Source organism: Petromyzon marinus, chromosome 13, assembly GCF_048934315.1.
Source record: "Petromyzon marinus isolate PM22_M1 ecotype Great Lakes invasive population chromosome 13, UKy_Petmar_22M1.pri1.0, whole genome shotgun sequence".
NCBI lineage: Eukaryota > Metazoa > Chordata > Hyperoartia > Petromyzontiformes > Petromyzontidae > Petromyzon > Petromyzon marinus.
In genome coordinates, this window is record NC_133679.1 from 10,226,462 (window position 1) to 10,248,314 (window position 21,853).

Genomic DNA, 21,853 nt, shown 5'->3' on the forward strand with positions numbered 1-21,853 from the left:
TATTTAAAAACCAAGAGATATTTATATAAAACGTCAACTCTTTATTCAGGAAACCCTTAATAGTTTGGAAATAATTTCATGAGGGTGCTGCATTGGGATGTTTGATTAAATTCCATTAATGAGTGTTTGTAAACTGAGAGGAAACCGGAGTATCCGGAGCAAACGGATGCATACGAGAGGGTGATATACTCAGCATTAGCATCTCCTGTCCACTTTGCAGCCTTATGGCTCCAACACCTGACTAGCCCCGGGTGGTGACCAAGGCGTGAACCAGGCTCAAACACGGCTTCTGATATCCGCCACATTTAGGGCAATTTAAAAAATAGATCAGCACATCAACACGACTGGTGAATCACCATACAGATGCAATGCGGTGTCTATAATACCTTTCAGTGATCTTCCATGGCCATACCTCGTTTCCATTCCAAACAAACCTACGAAGAAAATTCCACTTCTGTAAAAACTGCACATGCATACGATTGCGGAGACAAGTGAGCGTTAGCGATTGTCTGAGTGTTAATCCCTGCACGAGTGTGCGTGCGTGTACGTACCTGAATGCCTACCCATGTCGTTGGCATGGCGTTCGCGCTTCCAGTCGGCTGGCAGTGTGGCGGTGTGGCTAATCCCGCATGCACCGCGCTTCTGCTCGTGGTTTTTCAAGCCCACATAGTGCTGCAGGAACACAAGCGACACTTCTTAATTCCTTCTTAAGACCGGGAACTATGTTACACTATATATATGCGTATGTATGTATGTATGCTGCACTTCTTTTGCACCGTACGTAGCTGCCAACCGTACTAATCGGGGGTGTGGGGGAATGACGGCAAATTAAACACAACGGTAAAAAAAAATTAGTTTTCAATCTAGATTTAAAAGTGCATAGCTCCAGTGACTTCCTAACATCGACAGAGTATTTTCAGATGCAGAAGCGCATCAGAAAGCATACGATGCAGTGAATGTCTTTGTTCAGTGGTTATCCAAAGGCCGCTGTTTGCGTGATGGTTTGAGCTCCTTGACGAGAAGTAAGGTTATATAGAAGCAACATTCACTGGCAGCCCCCGAGGGTATTTGTGGCTACTCTTTCATGCTGGCCAGACGTCGTGCAAGAGGTGGGAGCATCTACCTCTTAGCGGTGTAGCTATTTGTACACAGTTGGGTAAACAGAAGCGGGGGAGCTTTAACAAACGTCCCTAGTATTTAAACTGCCAAGAAGGGAGGTGAAATTGAACAGACAGTTTGCGGGATTGCAAGTACATTGTGCTGACCATGACACAACGGCAGCGTACCATCCACATTGGCAGTAGATAGCTCATGTGAGCCACAAAACGAGACTTAAAGCTTTCGTGACTGCAGGAATTCATATTCTTTGGGTCTTTCGGTAAAGTGACGTAGATAGGTTCAAAGAAAATAACAAAACGTAACGAACAAACTACGACGGTTCGATCTCAACACAAGCGTCCGTCATCAGGAAGAGGGGCTGATGACGAACGCTTGTGTTGAGATCGAAACGCCGTAGTTTTTTTTGGTATTTTTGGTATTTTCTTTGAACTTATCTAAGTGATTTTAGCGAAAGACCCAAAGAATACCACAAACCAAGCTTATGTATTTCATTCGGTGTAACTCTTAAAGTGGGAACAAAAAAAATTAGCCAGGTAAAAAAAAACATGGACATTTTCAGATTTCTTTTACATGTACGTGCAATTGATCACTCTGCTTCGCAGACTTTGAGTTATACATGGGGTTTTTTTTGTACAATGCTGTCGACCTCAGTGCTGTTTTGCACCCAAGACTTTTTTTATACGTGATGCAAGTTCTACCAGCCTTGCGCTGTATTCGTTGCGCTGGTTGCACCGTGTTGATGCACGACCTTGCCATATGGAACATAACCGTGTCCAATTGTTTTTGGATTGTTTCGTAAACATTTTTGCAAAACCATGTCCCCATCGAAAATTTTCATTTTTTTTATGCCCAATAGGTTTTTACCTGTGCCAAAAAAAAAAGAGGAAAATTTTTACTTTCCCACGTGAAAAATACAACCGCTCGCCGAATCTCATTCCGTGTTGACGACGGTCGTGCGGCAGATACGGGTGAAAACATTTCCCGTGTGAAAACGCTTCGTCTAGGGACAGGTGCTCGCTAAAAACAAAGCGAGCCCGAGTCACCTTGGTGTTGACGCCTCTGCTCAAGTTGTTGGGCATCAGAGGTGGCGGGCTGCTGCTCTGAGACAACGTGTGGTAGCTGGGGTTGGAGAAGTAATGTCGTCCGTGTCCATTGGGCGCAGTCTGGTCCACTGCAACGCACAGCAATGAAAGCGGTCACCTTTCAGGTAAAGAAATAAGGAGCAAGAGGCAAAGTATACGCGAGTTTGTGACTTGCTCTACGTGCAATCGCACAGTATGGCATAAACAAAAGTTAAAGGTGCATCCCTGCAATTGCCTGCTTACGCCACTGCAGGCGGAAGGGCCTACACTAGAGGGAGCTCTAGAGAGTTCCTCTGGAAAGTATTTTTTGGCCTACTCTTCAACACTGGGCATATGCCTTGGAAGATGTAGAAATGTTATCCCACCATACGTGGGGGGGGGGGGGGTCTTAAGAAACTTCCACCGTTGTTTCAACTGCCGCGCCATTGAATCGGCGAGCTCTGATTGCAAATCCAGTCCAGTGTGCAAACCATTTCACCGTGACGGCATCACTTCAAGGCCGTGATATACGAGGACAATTTTGGGGTCACCCGATGTGACACTCGGAATTGAGTGATGGAGTTCTATTTAGCCAATGGAAACAATATTTGTTGAAAAGCGTTGAAAGGTGTCTCTGATCAACAATGATTGGTTTACAGACCACAGGAGCTTTGGTAGTCACGTGGCCTCTGTTTGCAAACGCCATTTTCCCACTAGAGGGAGCAGCCATCCCGTGATGTGCCGACATACGGGAAACTAAATAAATTGTCCAAAAAATTAGGAATTTGTTGACATTAGACATATTACGTTTGATGACAGTTGCTGTGCACAGGTGTAAAGGGCCAAAATGGCAAGCAACCAGCAACAAACACAGCACGATTGGAGGTGTAACAGATAGTCAATCGTTTCCTTGAATCGAGCAAAGTTAAAGTATTTCAAGGTCAACTGCAAACAGTTGACCTTGAAATATTATTTTACAATGGAAATCGTTATTGCCGGTGACAGCTACCAGCACCTTATCGTCCATCCACTGCTGCTGGATGAGGGCCTCCCCACACCGTGCAGGTTGTTGTTGGGGGTTGTTTGACCGTACTTCACCGCGATGATTGGTGCGGCCCGGTAATTGCTCGGTGAAGGCCCGTCGATTTAGGATGCCGCGGTGACAAAATATAAATTGCCTCGCCTGGTATACAGGAGGTTGTGGGTTCGATCTCGACCCTGACGCCTGTATATTTGGAGTTCGCACGTCTCTCTCTTCCCCTGGTCGCGTAGGTATTTCTCCGGGTCCTCAGGTTTTTCCCTTCCATATTTTTAATCAACATCACGCGTTCAGAGTATTTGGCTGCTATAGATTTCCACACGATATGCCACTTTGTTGAGCTATCATTTGTGAGAGCCATCTCGCATCTGAAAAATAGCTCTATAGCTCAGTGGGCCTTACCTGGTAAAATAAAAAAAATAGTTTATAGTTTAATAATTTAGTTTAGATATCACTCCACATCACCACGACTCAAACTCAGGTTGATGGGTTCATCGTCCAGTGTGCTAACCGCTGCACCACTGCTCCAACCTGGTAAAACAAAATATTTAGTTGAATCTACAGTTTAGATTGCTCTGGGATTTCCTCGGCTCGTTGCCACACCTGCGAGCGTGGGGGGCTCTCCGTTGACGACGCGCAGCGCGGGCGTGTAGGACACGGCCGGCACATCGTGCCCCTTGTCCTTGCGCTGCCGCTGGCGGTAGAGGAAGACGACGATGAGGACGAGCACCAGCACGATGAGCAGCACGATGCCCACTACCACCACCACGTAGTGGCCCTCTGTGGGCACGGCCGCACTCGTCGCCTTGCTCAGGGAGTTCGAGCTCTCCATGATGATGAGCCCGGCTGCCGGGAAACACACGGCGACGGCCTCGGTGAACCCGCGAGGTCAATTGCCAGCGGCGCAGCCGCAGGGTTTAAACAGCTGAAACAAAGCCACTCGCGGTAGGCCCAGCGGTTAGCAACCCTCCGTTTGGAATTACGTCAAGCACATATCAGGATAGATTTGATAAAATGTTTTAGTCACGTAGGTATAAAATCACCGATTTCATTTATTTTAGTTTATACCTACTACGTGACTTTACCGAAGGAACCAAAGAGTACGGATCCCTGCAGTCACGAAAACTTAAAATCTAGTTTAAAATGTTTTAGTTTAACATAGCGTCGTCGTTCATGTAAATTGCATCTCACAATCGTCGGGGAACTGCAGACAAGCTGGAAGGTAGTTTGCCAGTACAACAATTGCCCAAGATCTGCAGTCCTTTACATATATAACGGGTTATTTCCAGCCAATTCATGAGTGTTTATACACGTGGGAGGACTGCTTCAGATATCAATCACCACTGACGTCGTTATCGGTGGCTGTTCATCGAACTCGAGTTCAGGATAAATAGTCCGGAACATGTGTTCATTGCTCTCCCGGGCTAATTATGGAAATATATTGATCTTATTTCGCACCGTACATAGCTAACTGTGCTAATCGTAGGTACAGGGGAAGGACAACGAACTAAACACAAAAAAATATTGCTCTTGCAAGGCATTTGCTTGTTTGCCTGCAGCACGATCTGCTGGTAGCCAAAGTTGTTGTTTCCTTACCATTGTAAATGACTTAATATATTCCACGAGGACATCTCGGCCCACCGGAGGTGCTCACTTGCAAAGAAAATTTCAAATCGTGGCAAGGTTTTCAGATTAACTCGGTCGCTTAGGTCATTGGCATAAACACGCAGTAATCCTGCGACGGTGGTACTTGTGAGGGTGCTAGCCCATTAGGGTCTCAAAACAAATCGGTACCTTTGGCACCCACGCATTCAATGGAGACAAAAGAACAGCAATAAACGGTAGTGAGATCAAAGGAACGTGGACAAAAATAGATACACGCAGTGAGGTGAACTTTCCAGGCAAAGGATATAAATGTAGTGGGATGCGAGAAGAGCCACGGATAATCCAGAGATATGTGAAATGAGAAATATGCACCCAGGAGACCGTGTTCGCAAAATCCACATGCATATTAATATTTGATTTAACATGCACAGTATATGGTAATGCAGAATCAGTCATCTACAAAATACAGAGAAATGCATGATTTTAAAATAAAATTAGTTTTTTTGTTATTTCCCTTCAAAATATGGAGGTACACGAAATACACATGTGATTTTTTTAATCTTTAACCCCCCCCCCGCCCCCCAGTGCTTTGTGCACAACAAAAACTGAAATAACAGATGCAAATTAAATTCACCGTCATTAAAATGGATGGATTATGCTTAATGGTATCTGTCTTATATATGCATATTCATTGCACAGTAGTATCCTCTGCCAAGCGAAAAATGTATGCAGCCTAAAGCATTTATGAGGGAGTTCTTCCCCCTGTTGGTTCTTCGTTGTATGAGCACAATCGTGGCCAGCATACAAAGTTCTTATAGCCCAAATCTATGAACCACAGAACCCAAGTAGTGAAAAGGAAAATGTTGCGGAAAAACGTGGCACTTCGTGATACAACATACAAGGAAAAAGATTTCCCCACATAGCCTGCACAGGCTGTTGGGGCAGGTGATGTTAGCATAAAAGCCGGCACGGTACACGAGGGGATGGTGTGGCCATAACCATGAGGATGCCACCTTATCCCGGGCCAAAACATTTCTAATGATAGCTGTGCCTCCACTAGAGGACACTACAGAGCCAATCACGTACCAGTAGTGTATCCATTTATATTGCTGGGTGGACAGAGGCACAGGTAGAATTTTAAATAACTTGCGACATTGTTTCAACTGCCTCACCGGTGGATCAAATGGAATCGGCGACCTCTGGATCGTGAGTCTGGGGTGATAACCACTACAATCCATGGGGGCATCAATTTGACAGCTGAGGTTGCCTAATTTAGTAGGATTGCCCACGGGAAGCATATCTGGAGCTCCCACAACAGTGCTGCCGCTGGTTAATAACACAATATTATTCTGGTTGGGATGGAGGAGGGCGGCCGTGTGTGGGTGTACCAGCGTCAGGACACACACCCTGGTCACAGCGAATGCCCTTCCAGCCAGGGTGGCAGTAGCAGGCGCCGGTCACGTGGTCGCACGTGGCGTTGTTGAGACACTCACACAGCTGGCGACAGCCGTAGCCGAACGTACCGGGCAGGCACTCTGCAGGAATACGAAACACACACACAGACACTCGCATCACGCGGCGGTGACATAGGTCGAGTTAGCCATTTGTTCTAAAGATTCGTGCCGTGAGACTAGCGGCCACTCTGGTTAATAACGGGGGCGTAAAAACACATTAATAGGGGCCCTCTGCTTTACAGTGGATGTTCAAGATCCCGTGACGTTATTCAAAACGAATTGGGCCGTGTGTGCCAGCGTCATGGTCCAGATTTGTTCAATCATCACACTAAAAACGTTTCTTACTTTGGAAAAGCCACAAAACGATGTCGTCCCCCCTACGGGAAGGCCAATGCCAACTTGGCAGGCCAGTAGTGCGGTGTTACCGTTGTGCTGCACAGGGACAGCTGTCACAAGGGGTCACCTTGACTACACCACAGCAGGGCATTGGAATAGGTGAGATAAGATGTCATGTAAGAGGCTTGAATTGCTTAGACATGTAAGCGTCGTATACATGCACGTCCTAAACCTTTATAATTGCCCATAAAATAATTCCGAGTAAAAAGCCGACGTAAGTTTAATGCATTTTTTTTTCCCCAGAGGAAAATGCCACAGCAATGCAGGGAGTATTTCATCCGTAATTTTAAGTCAACTGTTTTATTGGAATGAGTGTTGTTTTAGGGAAATGGAACGTTCTGTAAAACTCAAAGGATAGATAAAATATATGTACGAGTGTTTGGCATATGGAAGGAAGCGAGAGTACCTGCAGATACAAGGGGATAATGCTCAAAGCACCACAGGTATGGATTCAAACCACTTTCTGGACTGCCATCTGCTGGCCACCTTGCAGCACGAACTTACAACTGATAGTTCTCAGTCTACCATCCAAGCAACCTGCCACATTCCAGGTGATGTGCTTACAGGCAAATGTTATACAGTGGTAAATGTGGAGCAGCAACAATCATAAGAAGAAGAATACTGCACCGTTTATTGGCTATCATCCAGACCTGGTCTCCTGGAGGAAGCTTTGATGAAGCCTCATTAGTTACATTCCAATCATTCAAACGATCGCTTTTGTGTGTTCCACACCCGAGACACAAATCAAAGCGGAGTTGATCGCCCACATCAACTGGAGAGCCCCACCCAACCCCCCCCACCCCCCACCGGCCCCTCGCCGTGCATCAGGGGCACCCACTGTGGCACCATCACGTACTCGTCTGACAGTGGCGTCCCATGAAACCCGTACGGCACGTGCACTGGCCCGAGATGTGCTCACAGTCCGCTCCGTTCTGGCACAGGCACGGCTGGGTGCAGTCCTTCCCATAGAAGCTCAGCGGGCAGCCTGCGTAAACGAAAACAAAAAGGGCAGAGCGGGAGCGATGGAGTCGCGCTTATGAAATGATCACGCGGCTCGGCACAAATCAAAAGGGAGAAACCTCATTCAGGCATCTTGCTGGGTTTTCAAACATTCAAGTTTGCGTAATAAGATTAAGGTAATAGCAAAGGTGCAATTACTGCAATTACTAGCTCAAACTGCTGTCGATGGAAAGGCCTCCGCTAGAGGGAACTTTAGAGAGCACCGCTGGGGGGTACTTGGTCTACTCTGCTATGCTGGCCGGATGTCTTGGAAAATGTGCGAGTACCCACACTTTTACCCCACCACATGCCAACTGCCGATTGACTTAACTGCGTTGTAGCCATTTATACTGCTGGGTGGACAGAGGCGAGGGGCGATTAGGGGCCGTCCATAAATGACGTCACGCGATTTTGGACGAATTTTAACCCCCCCCCCCCCTCGTCACACGGCGTCACAAAAAGTCAGACCCCCCCCCCTCAAATATGACGTCACAAAGCTCTGCCCACCCCTCCCCCCAAAAATAAAACATGCTTAAAATTGCTTTTAAACTATTGTCATTGTAGTGCGTATTTAATGTGGCGCTGCACTCTGACGTAGGAGAAAGCATTTATTAAAAAGTCGATTAAATTAAGTGTAACGTGTTGTCTATAAATTTCGATTTAAAGCTTTTGTGACTGCAATGATTCATCTTATTTGGTTCTTTCGGTAAAGTCACGTAGAATGAGAATAAAATAATAAATTGATAAAATTATTGTGTTATTTTATTTTATCAATTTATTATTTTATTCTCATTCTACGTGACTTTACCGAAAGAACCAAAGAAGGTGTTGTCTATATTTATTTAAAGTTGCGCATATTGATGTGACGTCACAACCCCCCTCCCCTCGTCACACATCGTCACAAATGTCTGACCCGCCCCCCCACTCCCCCCCCACAGGTGCGTGACGTCATTTATGGACGTCCCCTTTTATCTGAAACTCGCCTCTCGTTTCGACGGCCGGGAAGGTGATATTCCGGGTGAGTCCACGACGCGAAATGGGCCGAACGAAGTAGCCAAAACGAAACAAAATCGAGCGAAGGAGAACGGAGACAGAAGGACAAGGTGGGTAAGCGCGGGGACCGCGGTCGCCACCCCAGGCGACGACGCCGACTCACGCTGGGTGCAGTAGAGCCCCGTCCAGCCAGGGCTGCACCTGCATTCACCATCGTAGGCGCTGCACACCGCCCCGTTGTGGCAGTTGCACGTGTGGATGCAGTTCGGCCCCCAGTGGCCCGGAGGACAGGCTGCCACAGCGTCAGACGCGAGAGAAGACGGGGTTTTTTTTTGTGTGTGTGTGTGCGCCAGTCGCACGCCCTGTCGCTCTCTCGCCAGGGCATTAGGGAGCTCGCACAAAATCGATTCATTTTTCGGCGCACGTTCAGTCGGGTGTCTGGCATGGGTCCTGGTGGCAAGGGATCAAATGAGTCCCCCCCCCCCCCCACCTCTGGCTCAGGACTGCCGGTGCAGTTGTACCGCCTGTACACTAGGCACTGTATTCAGAGTGATAGCATTGGGGATCATGCACCATCGCGAGGTCTAAGTGAGCTGGGTACTGATGCGAGTCCTTTGTAGGCAGATGGCCGCAGCCTGAAATAACGGATGTCATTTAGTTAGCAATAAAAGTGTCACTGAGTCTCAATATGTTTTCATAAGGATCCTGTGAATAAAATGTTGACAATTTATTTTAACTACTGTTCTCCAACTCGGGGCAAACTGCACTACCCATACAAACCAACACGTAATAATGGCAATGTTTAGTATTTTAAGGCTGCAAGGCAACCAGGCGGTAAGCTAGCACCAACTATTGCCCAGGCCCTGCGGTTATCAAGAAGTGAAGGTGTTTTCAGACAATTAGTGAGTGTTCATAAATGTGGGAGAGGAAACTAGAGCCCCTAGAGTAAACATGCAAGGCAATGACACTCAGACTAATTCATGAGCCCACTTGGTGTACTGTTATCAATCCTGGCCACCTTCCACCCACAGTGGGTTTTGGATTTGTCACAACTATTTAAAACTAAACTATTTTTTATTTATTTTACCAGATCAGGCCCACTCAGCTATATAGTTCCTTTTCAGAAGCGACCTGGCCACAAATTATAGCTCAACGAAATGTCTCATCATGTGGAAATTTATCGCGGGCAAATACTCTCAAAAAAACACACACAAACATGGGGAAAACATGCAAACTCGAAGTATACAGGCGTCAGAGTCAGGGTTGAGCCCACGACCACCTGTATACTGAGCGAAGTAGTTAACATTTCGCCACTGTGGCGCCCTTATGTGAGCCACCAACCGTGCTTCCAAAGTACCAGATCACAGGCGTGCACCACCATCCCCGGCTCGTAGACAGAGCATAGCGCATTTCTACGGGGACTTGAGAGATTAAAGTCAGCGCTTTGCCATCTAAGCCCCCGTTATCCCCAACACATCTCACAGCTTTTCAGACGGCGGCAGCATTTTCTTCCGTAAAGTGCCTGATTTGTGTTTAAATATTAATGGTCAAAGTGCATGGTACGTTTTAAAAATGCTTGAAATTAAGTGGCTGACTTGGAGTAATGAGGCAAACGCTGGGTGGCATAGATCACGCGGATGAGCTTGAATGTCAATTTCCCCCTAACTCAGGCTGATCCCTCCGATCGGTGAGGTTTAGAGTTTCCTTAATTGCGCTCACAAATCCGCGCTGTATCTCCAGACACTCGGGCACGCAGCAACGGTGGGGGGTGACGGAGGTCAATGCTGCTTCAGCATCGCGGTGACAGATCAAATCACAGGAGCCAATAAACTACACTAATTGTAGTAATCCTTGATAAGTCCGATTGAATCCCAAATGATTGGTTTAAGGTCATTTCTTATTGACAACGGGAGCGCCTTTAAAGTTCCATGAAGCTTTGTTTCACACTTTTTGTTCTCTCCACACGCACTGCAGTGAGATCATTTACCTCCACCTTGAGGGATAATGCTAGTTTATTGTTTTAATTACACAGCAGAGTCGTGGCAGTTGCGCTTAAAGGCACTTGTGTGCTTTGGGATGGTGTTCTGTTGCAGCGTAACCCTACAGGCGATATACACACTTAATCAGTGCTCACTCCCTTAAAGCCTAATAAAAACAGCAGGGCTACCAGCAAGTCAGTCGGGAGTTGTTCGATGTTCAAACTATTAAGTTTCCTATCTGTCACGTCAGCTGGGATGGCTTAACGCATAGCCGTGTTGCATCATGGGCAATTTATTTATGATAGTTCAGTGGGGTCCTGTGAGCCATTGAAGTCAATGGCGCTGTTCATTTGGAAAACTTATGGTGTCTACTGATGGTTCTCTTATCTCCAGATTGCTGCATAAGCATGACAGGACATCCCAGTCCAATCATTTTTTTTTGTGCAAGGCATCATTAAGTAGCGGTTAATTCTGACTGTTCATTCGAAGTGGTGCACGCCACAATACATCCGTTTTATTTCTACATCATCTTCACGTGGGCCAGACTTGTATAATCCTACCTGGTGCTGCAGGTAGGTTATACCTGATGCTGCAGTTTGAAACATGATGTGGAATTTAATCAAACAAAACGACCCTTCCTGCAATGCAGCAAGAGTCATATTTTTTTACCTGCTTCATACATGCTTCATACATGCTATGATAGTTTCTTGCAAATAAGGCAAAACCCCCTAAACTTTATCCCTAACGGCATCAGCTGTGTTATACTGCTCATCGATAGGCATATCAGAGTCGATTGGTATCGATGGAGGTTCTTGCACTGTTCATGCAATAGGTGAATGTATCCGTTACTCTCTCCAAGTAGAGGAGAAGAGAGAGTGAAACAGAGCTTGCATCACCTCAGTCATGCACTGCACGTGAGGAGCGGTGACTTAGCGGATGGTGCACTGCACTATGAAGCTTAACCAGGTCTTGGTTCCCGACCATGGCCAACATCAGTTTTGAGTGATATGAAAAACAATGCTGAGCTTTCCCCTAGCTCGACTCAGCCTTAAATAAGTACCTGCTGCAGTGTATAAGCATCAGCAATGGGGAGACAAAGGTGGCTTGGCTCGGTGCTGACAACACCACCCCCTCGTGCACCATGCCAGCCCACCTTGGGTGCTCGCTTACAACACTTGCCCCGACAGTTTGTGTCGGCTACACAGGGGATCTTTGTGAAACGTGCGTGTGCGTGTGCACGCGCATTTTGGGGTGGGTGTATGTGTGTAGAACTTCTTTCGCACCGTACGTAGCTAACCGTGCTAATCGGAGGTGTGGGGGAAGGACAACAAACTAAACACGAAAAGCAGTGAGAAAGAAATCAGTTTTCAATCTAGATTTTAAAAATGCATAGGAAACCTGAAAAGTCTATTCGCAAATATGCGAATAGACCAGATGACGCCTTTTGGCGTCATCTGGTCGAGTACCAATTGGGTTGAGGCTCAAAAGAAAGCCATCCCTTGGTGGCGAATGGGAACATTGGGAAGGGCCACACGGAGGGCGAGGGAAGCCACGCTCACAAGGGGCCTTTCCTCCGTGTTTGTGTACGCACACAGCACCCCTGGTTTTGGTCGCTATCCGCAGACACTTACACTGTGAGCAGTCGCTGCCAATCCAGCCCGGGTAGCACTGGCACGAGCCGTCGATGGGGTTGCACGTGCCGTTGTTGGTGCACGAACAGGTCCCAAAACAGTTCTTCCCGTAGCGCTTGCTTGGACAGACTGCAGTTGGTTTGGAAGCACATAATTGCGTATATGTGTATTATATATCAGGACAGTGGTCACCGTACATCTGTTTAATGTTTAAAACATTGTGCTAAGAGTGCAAATGGCATGAAATCGGGGGGGGGGGGGGGGGGGGGAAATGTAACGTTTAAGACGTAGGCTTCCATTGAACTGCTTTTTGTGTTTAGTTTGTTGTCCTTGCCCCACACCTCCGATTAGCACGGTTGGCTACGTACGGTGCAAAACAAATTCAACATACATACACATACATATATTGAACCACTGAAAGAACGTGCTCATTATGCATTACACTGTTGAGTCGAAAATAATATACATCAGGCAATTATAAATACATTTAAGGCCATTGTAAAAAAATAATCAAATTTCTGCAGCGCATTGGTGAAAACATTAAAAGTACTTAACAGAGTTATTTTGTGGCAAATAAAATCAATTAAAATGCAATGTTAATTTGACTCGAATATTCCCAGCATCAATGAATATTCTTGGGCTTGAACGCGGCCACATGATGCCCGTAATCCCCGGCGACGCTTACGACTTACCCTGGTTGCAGAGCGATCCGTGGAACCCCGGCAGGCAGTCACACTGGCCCGAGATGTGGTGGCAGGGCCCGTTGCTGTGCACGCACTGTGGACAAGCCTGGCTGCAGCGAGCTCCGTAAAACCCTGGCGAGCAGACTGAAAAACAATGTAAAAAGGTCAAGGGTCGGCCACTGCTCCTGCCTCCTCATGCCAACTGCCTGCGCAAAGGACTGCACCACTAGGAAAAGCTCTTGAGAGCCCCCCATCTTAGCGATGGCATTTGGTCGACTGTTACAATGCCGGTCAGACCATCTTGAAAGAGACGCGATTACCCACGCTTTACCCCACCTCAAACAACCTTCCGATCGGTAAACTGCGGTCTAGCCATCTCTACTGCTGGGTGGGCCGAGGTGGGGGCTTTAAGATGCTTGCCCAGTGTGCAAGAACCGTGCACGGGTGGGGGAAAAAAAAAAACAACGTTGACTTAAAAGTGGTCACCAATTTCACTCTGGCTGTTTAAACTGTTCTTCTTCTTCTTCTTAGAATGAAATGCACTCACCCCACCATTAAACTTCACGTCACAATGAAAGAGTGGACACTTTTGTTGAAAAATATGTCATCACTGCCGAGTAAATGACATTAGTAAGTAATTGGAAACAAACTGGAGTGTGATTTTAATGATGTGCTAAAAAGCATATCATGTAAGTGGACATTGGCCAAACATCTCAAGGCTAAAGAAATACCTGCAAAATTACTTAATTGGCGTTACACATCGCAACGACAATGCAAAACTGGACAAAATTCGTCGCATCTCAGGAGTAATGAATGTTGCTCGGAGCCAAAAGATCAGCATCTGACGAAAGAGAGAGACGAGCTTACTTCTCTGGCATGTGGTTCCCCGGTAGCCAAACGCGCACTCGCACGTGCCGTCATCAGGAGAGCAGGACGCGCCGTTGTTGCAGTTGCATGACAGCGAGCAGTTTGGCCCCCATCGCCCCTCCGGGCAGACGTTGTCGCAGTGCAGGCCTGCACGGGAACCACGCGGAGGGTCGGTCGCGGGGCCTGTAGCGTACGCTTATGCGTGGCAGTGTCAACGTACGTGTGGCGCTTGTGGCGAGATGTTAACTCCCTCGCCTGGTACACAGGAGGTCGTGGGTTTGATCCCGAACCTGATGCCTGTTTGTATATTTGGAGTTTGAATGTCTCTATCTCATGGCCGCGCGGATTTTTCCCCCGGGTGCTCCGGTTTTCCCCTCCACATTTAGAAATGTGCGTTCAGAGTATTTGGCTGCGAGAAATTGCCACGTGATAAGCCACTTCGTTGAGCTGCCATTTGTCATAGCTGGGTCACTTCGGAAAAATAGCTCAGTGGGCCTTACCTGGTAAAAGAGAAATATTTTGTTAGAATTAAATAGTTATCGCGCTGGACTGTGGCGTCTCGTCACGGGCAAGCTAACAGCGGTAGCACCGATTGTCGCCTGGCAGTTTGCTGACCCAGGCCACTCCTGCAAATTACACTATCCTGATGTCTTGAGTTTTCACCTGGTTTGGCAAAATGACGTTGAAATCTGTTGCAGAGAATCGCAGTTCGAGCACCGTGGTCGACCTGGATTTACGAGCACATTTGTTTACACAGGGAAAGCTTCAACAAAGTCACAAACTCTTTCGCAGTAGGAACCTGCCACGTTTTTTTCAGTCGGGGCGATAATAGTTACGCATATTACATTGGCAAATTTGAAAGATGATCCCAGCACACAATGGTCTAACCGCGCGAATGACATCACGGGATCTCTAACGTCTGCTGTGAAGCACCCACAGTATTTACCAGGGTGGCCCGCTTGAGTTGAACAGTGAACTTCTGAGACAATTGGCAAACATGCCACCGCTCTATGTCCCGTCACTACTCCCAATATAATAGCGGGTGTATTCGCAGTGGACATTTAAGATCCCATTAAAAAAGAGGTCATGTGTGCTGGTGTCATGGTCCAAACTTACCAAAAAATAATAATTACCCATAAATGACTCAACCGGGAAATTATACAGCAACATTGCCCCCTACCATAAAGCTTAACAATACCTTCTTGAATAAGAGTGTTGAGGCTCAGTGAGGCTTCGTTGGTAATTAAAAGCTATGAAAAAACATAAGTTCACCTATATTCTTAGCTTTTCGGTAAAGTCACGTTGAAGGGAAACAATAAAATAATAAAATATATAAAACAATAAAAATTCTCACGTTTCGACCATAACACAAACGGTCGTCATCAGGTGTGTCAGTTCGCATTAATTTATTTATCTTTAAACGGTGTATTTATTTATTTAAAAAAACCGTCAGCACCACGCGCAGCGATTTGGCAGTTTATTTAGAAGGACGAGTCCATCTATGTTCTGAAAAGAGGAGGGGGGAGACGAAAAATTAATGTATGCTGTCTGAAAGCCACCGTAAGCGTGAACAATCAATTAAGACCTGAAATGGTTAATCAAATCTTTCCAATGATTGCTAAGCCAGAATCCATCTTCTCGGTTGAAATTGTCTCTGTGCTTGTATATGTGGATAGCCTCATGAACGAATCTCTCATGGTAGCCAAATGGCTTACAAAGAACCTCTGTCTTGGAAAAGTCAATGTCATGTGAGCCTACTGAATTATAACAATGATCTGCCATGGCCGAGGTGTTGGTCCTACCGTGTTTAAGGTCTGCTTTGTGTTCACGAATGCTAAGTTGCCACAGAGGCAACTTAGTTTGTAGACACCAGGGTACTGTATGTCTGGAATCACATCTTTTACAGACGGAACCAGATCACGGATTTTATGTAATGTGTTGAAACGGACCTGGATCTTGTGTTTATTCAAGATTTTGGAGATCTTTTTTGTGATCCCTGCAATGTAGGGTAAAGTGATGGTTTTGAAAGGCTCCTCAAGAGGGCCCTTCTGCATGGTTTGAGTGATAGCTTTGCGGATTGTATAGTCGGAGTAACCATTAGCCTTAAGAGCTTGGTGTACGTGCTTGAGTTCACTGCCTATGTGTTCCTGGTCGGATATGCATTGGTCTCTATGGTACAGAGTCTTAATGGTTACTCCGACTATACAATCCGCAAAGCTATCACTCAAACCATGAAGAAGGACCCTCTTGAGGAGCCTTTCAAAACCATCACTTTACCCTACATTGCGGGGATCACAAAAAAGATCTCCAAAATCTTGAATAAACACAAGATCCAGGTCCGTTTCAACACATTACATAAAATCCGTGATCTGGTTCCGTCTGTAAAAGATGTGATTCCGGACATACAGTACCCTGGTGTCTACAAACTAAGTTGCCTCTGTGGTAGTAGTTACATTGGAGAAACCAAACGCCATGTCTCAGACCGCATTCGTGAACACAAAGCAGACCTTAAACACGGTAGGACCAACACCTCGGCCGTGGCAGATCATTGTTATAATTCAGTAGGCTCACATGACATTGACTTTTCCAAGACAGAGGTTCTTTGTAAGCCATTTGGCTACCATGAGAGATTCGTTCATGAGGCTATCCACATATACAAGCACAGAGACAATTTCAACCGAGAAGATGGATTCTGGCTTAGCAATCATTGGAAAGATTTGATTAACCATTTCAGGTCTTAATTGATTGTTCACGCTTACGGTGGCTTTCAGACAGCATACATTAATTTTTCGTCTCCCCCCTCCTCTTTTCATAACATAGATGGACTAGTCCTTCTAAATAAAATGCCAAATCGCTGCGCGTGGCGCTGACGGTTTTTTAAAATAAATAAATACACCGTTTAAAAATAAATACATTAATGCGAACTGACACACCTGATGACGACCGTTTGTGTTATGGTCGAAACGTCATGAGAATTTTAATTTTTTATATATATTTTATTGTTTCCCTTCAACGTGACTTTACCGAAAAGCTAAGAATATGAATTACTGCAGTCACGAAAGCTTTAAATCAAAATAAGTTCACCTATCTATCTTTATAATTAGCCTTCTGGATACTAAGTATGCGGACAGCTCTCTTGTCAATCCACAGCTGGTTGGCGATGCCTCCGCACACTATTCTGATCATGGGGGTTATTTGACTATTCACTACATTGGTTAATAGGGGGTTGGTGAAGGTGCGGAGTATAGACATGGAGGCCTAGTAAAGTACAACAATGGATTTTGTTTGACGGCACTTTTTGCAACCGAAAGTGGCGTCACGTGCCGTCGGGTGATGTGTGAAGACATGTTAAATGTTATTAGAGTAAATAATCCGAAAAAGACGAACAAATATCTGGCATTTCTTTTTGAAAACGTAAAACTTCATTTTTTTTGTAATCATTTATAAATCCTAAAACTCATCCCTCGTATATCATAAAATAAGTATTCAACAGATCACAAGATATTTTTTTTGATCAAATTTACAAGAAAATTAGGTGATACTCATCCACTTTTCAGAGCCCTGAGCCAGTGGTAAAGAAATACATGTTCCTATGGCAGGGGCAAGTCTATCCACAGGACAACCACTGTTGACCGCCACAAAGTGGTACTCATTTTATACTATACTGGACATGAATGTGTCATGAGCTTTGTGCCGTTATACACATTGCAATACATTATGCTGTTTGTCCACAGGAGGGCAGAATATGACTGCAGCCACCACTACAGCAACGATAATATTATTAAAATTAAGTATCTCATTATGCGTGGACATTACATTATTAATTAATCTAACTTACCGGCTAATTAAATAGCTCATTAACGAGCAACATGAGTGCTCCTGAATAAAACATCCTTTTCACTTGCTCAACAACAAAAAACAAGTATATCAATTAAGGGTCGAATTAGCAAAACGTGGCAAAATGTGCGTGGCGTGAACTCTAAATAAAAGGAGTAATTAATAAATAATCATCCAGTGTGTTTTTGTTTCGCTAAGCGTCTAAGAAAGAGACATTTGCGCAAAAACAACTTGGGGCCACACAGGCACAGCATTGTGCTCGGACGCCAGGCGCGGTGAGCAAGAGACGTGCACGGACTCTGACCGGGGATCTCTTTGCTCACGCCTTTCGTTCCAGAAAGTTGTATTAGGAGAACAAGTGGCGGGGAATATAATGTGCGGTGTGGCCAGCCCATATGGCTTTGTTCTTTGCCACAAAGAAAGAAAGAAATGAACAATCGCATTGAGCAGGCCTCCTAGATGGTGGATATTATGATAAAATCCAGTGACAGATTTATGAAGCCCCACTGCAGGTTTTGTGAGTGCACACAAACTGCGCTGGTGCAGTCGATGGTTAAGGTGATTGAACAAAAATAACAACGGCTTGTTGGCGGCTCCACTTTAAAGGGACCGCGGTAAAACAGTGACCGTTATCTTTTAAATTGTTATTTTAATTCACCACGTATGCAACTAGGGGCCAACCTTTTAGTACTACGCATGGAGGGGGGAGGGGGGTTTACCCAAATGCGTACGCTTGCGTATGGGTTAGATAGTCCGGCTCCCTACAGCACTCGAATGTCACTCATTTATACCATTCTCTATTATCACAAAAAAAATGGTCATTAAATAAACTAAATCTATTTTATTGAAATGTCAAAATATCTCAACTAATATTTGTATATTAATGTGGGAATGCCATAATCATTTTTAGTAAACACTTCATAATTTCAGTCAAATTACTATGAATATGTTTACTTCCATATAGTTAATTTATTATCTCTCAGTGGTCTATTACATCAGTGATACTGCATTGATAGACAGCTGTTGGCTCTGGGTCACACATGGACATGCGCTCTATCCCACTGTTGTTTGATGAGGGGAAATACTTTTAACAAATTCATTTACTAATTAAATTAAAGGCTATTATTGTTTTAGTTCTTACAAAACCAATTCAACTTAAATTCGTCAATATTTAAATTCACCACAGCACTTTAACAGTGTTCTGGCCAATTATATTTTTCAACATGAACTTTATTTCTTGTTCCTTCACCCATGTTGAGGACTCAATTTACGAGTGTCGTCTCATCCATACCGTGTTTAACCACCACACTGCAGGTCATTCACAACAACACACTCACCATACTTAATCACTCTCCTCCCTGCGCCCTCACCCATTCAGTCATTGACACACTCACTCTCACACCAATTAAATAATTAACACACCACAACTCAATCATTCTCCCCACTCACTCTCACACCAATTAAATAATTAACACACCATCTCAATCATTCTCCCCACTCACTCTCACACCAATTCAATCATTAACTCACCATCTCAATCATTCTCCCCAACTCACTCTAACATCAATTCAATCATTAACTCACCAACTCAATCATGCTCCCCAACTCACTCTCACACCAATTCAATCATTAATTCACCGACTCACTCATTCCCCCACTCACTCTCACACCAATGAAATAGTTAACACACCAACTTAATCATTCTCCCCACTCACTCTCACACCAATTCAATCATTAACTCACCAACTCACTCATGCTCCCCAACTCACTCTCACACCAATTCAATCATTAACTCACCAACTCACTCATTCCCCCCACTCACTTTCACCAATTAAATCATTAAATCACCAACTCACTCATTCCCTCCACTCACTCTCACACCAATTCAATCATTAACTCACCATCTCAATCATTCTCCCCAACTCACTCTCACACCAATTCAATCATTAACTCACCAACTCACTCATTACCCCCACTCACTCTCACACCAATTCAATCATTAATTCACCGACTCACTCATTCCCCCACTCACTCTCACACCAATGAAATAGTTAACACACCAACTTAATCATTCTCCCCACTCACTCTCACACCAATTCAATCATTAACTCACCATCTCAATCATTCTCCCCAACTCACTCTCACACCAATTCAATCATTAACTCACCAACTCACTCATTACCCCCACTCACTCTCACACCAATTCAATCATTAATTCACCGACTCACTCATTCCCCCACTCACTCTCACACCAATGAAATAGTTAACACACCAACTTAATCATTCTCCCCACTCACTCTCACACCAATTCAATCATTAACTCACCAACTCACTCATGCTCCCCAACTCACTCTCACACCAATTCAATCATTAACTCACCAACTCACTCATTCCCCCCACTCACTTTCACCAATTAAATCATTAAATCACCAACTCACTCATTCCCTCCACTCACTCTCACACCAATTCAATCATTAACTCACCATCTCAATCATTCTCCCCAACTCACTCTCACACCAATTCAATCATTAACTCACCAACTCACTCATTACCCCACTCACTCTCACACCAATTCAATCATTAATTCACCGACTCACTCATTCCCCCACTCACTCTCACACCAATTAAATAGTTAACACACCAACTTAATCATTCTCCCCACTCACTCTCACACCAATTCAATCATTAACTCACCAACTCACTCATGCTCCCCAACTCACTCTCACACCAATTCAATCATTAACTCACCAACTCACTCATTCCCCCCACTCACTTTCACCAATTAAATCATTAAATCACCAACTCACTCATTCCCACCACTCACTCTCACACCAATTCAATCATTAACTCACCATCTCAATCATTCTCCCCAACTCACTCTCACACCAATTCAATCATGAACTCACCAACTCACTCATTACCCCATTCACTCTCACACCAATTCAATCATTAATTCACCGACTCACTCATTCCCCCACTCACTCTCACACCAATTAAATAGTTAACACACCAACTTAATCATTCTCCCCACTCACTCTCACAACAATTCAATCATTAACTCACCAACTCAATCATTCTCCCCAACTCACTCTCACACCAATTCAATCATTAACTCACCAACTCACTCATTCCCCCCACTCACTCTCACACCAATTAAATCATTAACTCACCAACTCACTCATTGCCCCCACTCACTCTCACACCAATTAAATAATTAACACACCAACTCACTCATTCCCCCACTCACTCTCACACCAATTAAATAATTAACACACCAACTCAATCATTCTCCCCATTCACTCTCACACTAATTCAATCATTAACTCACCAACTCAATTATTCTCCCCACTCACTCTCACACCAATTCAATCATTAACTCACCAACTCAATCATTCTCCCCAACTCACTTTCACACCAATTCAATCATTAACTCACCAACTCACTCATTCCCCCCACTCACTCTTACACCAATTCAATCAGTAACTCACCAACTCACTCATTCCCCCCACTCACTCTCACACCAATTAAATAATTAACTCACCAACTCACTTATTCCCCCACTCACTCTCACACCAATTCAATCATTAACTCACCAACTCAATCATTCTCCCCAACTCACTCTCACACCAATTCAATCATTAACTCACCAACTCACTCATTCCCCCCACTCACTCTCACACCAATTCAATCATGAACTCACCAACTCACTCATTCCCCCCACTTACTCTCACACCAATTACATAATTAACTCACCAACTCACTCATTCCCCAACTCACTCTCACACCAATTCAATCATTAACTCACCAACTCACTCATTCTCCCCAACTCACTCTCACACCAATTCAATCATCAACTCACTCATTCCCCCCCATTCACTCTCACACTAATTCAATCAATAACTCACCAACTCACTCATTCTCCCCAACTCACTCTCACACCAAGTAAATAATTAACTCACCAACTCACTCATTCCCCCCATTCACTCTCACACTAATTCAATCATTAACTCACCAACTCACTAATTCTCCCCAACTCACTCTCACACCAATTCAATCATTAACTTACCGACTCACTCATTCCCCCCACTCACTCTCACACCAATTAAATCATTAACTCACCAACTCAATCATTCTCCCCAACTCACTCTCACACCAATTCAATCATTAACTCACCAACTCACTCATTCTCC

General features: G+C 44.9%; 1 protein-coding gene across 4 annotated transcripts in view; it reads right to left on the reverse strand.

The window, feature by feature from the left end:
* MEGF10 (multiple EGF like domains 10) overlaps window positions 1–21,853 on the reverse strand; it is a 181,742-nt gene that overhangs the window by 8,675 nt on the left and 151,214 nt on the right. For 2 of the 4 annotated variants that reach the window (XM_032953471.2, XM_032953470.2), the window contains exons 14-23: window positions 13,827–13,973; window positions 12,969–13,103; window positions 12,277–12,405; window positions 8,830–8,958; window positions 7,531–7,659; window positions 6,231–6,359; window positions 3,823–4,065; window positions 2,163–2,290; window positions 552–672; window positions 387–434 (exon numbers count right to left, since the gene is read on the reverse strand). In XM_032953471.2, the coding sequence (XP_032809362.2) occupies window positions 387–434; window positions 552–672; window positions 2,163–2,290; window positions 3,823–4,065; window positions 6,231–6,359; window positions 7,531–7,659; window positions 8,830–8,958; window positions 12,277–12,405; window positions 12,969–13,103; window positions 13,827–13,973 (1,338 nt within the window). The remainder of the gene's footprint in view (window positions 1–386; window positions 435–551; window positions 673–2,162; window positions 2,291–3,822; window positions 4,066–6,230; window positions 6,360–7,530; window positions 7,660–8,829; window positions 8,959–12,276; window positions 12,406–12,968; window positions 13,104–13,826; window positions 13,974–21,853) is intronic. The other 2 variants (XM_032953472.2, XM_032953473.2) reach the window with 2 other exon arrangements.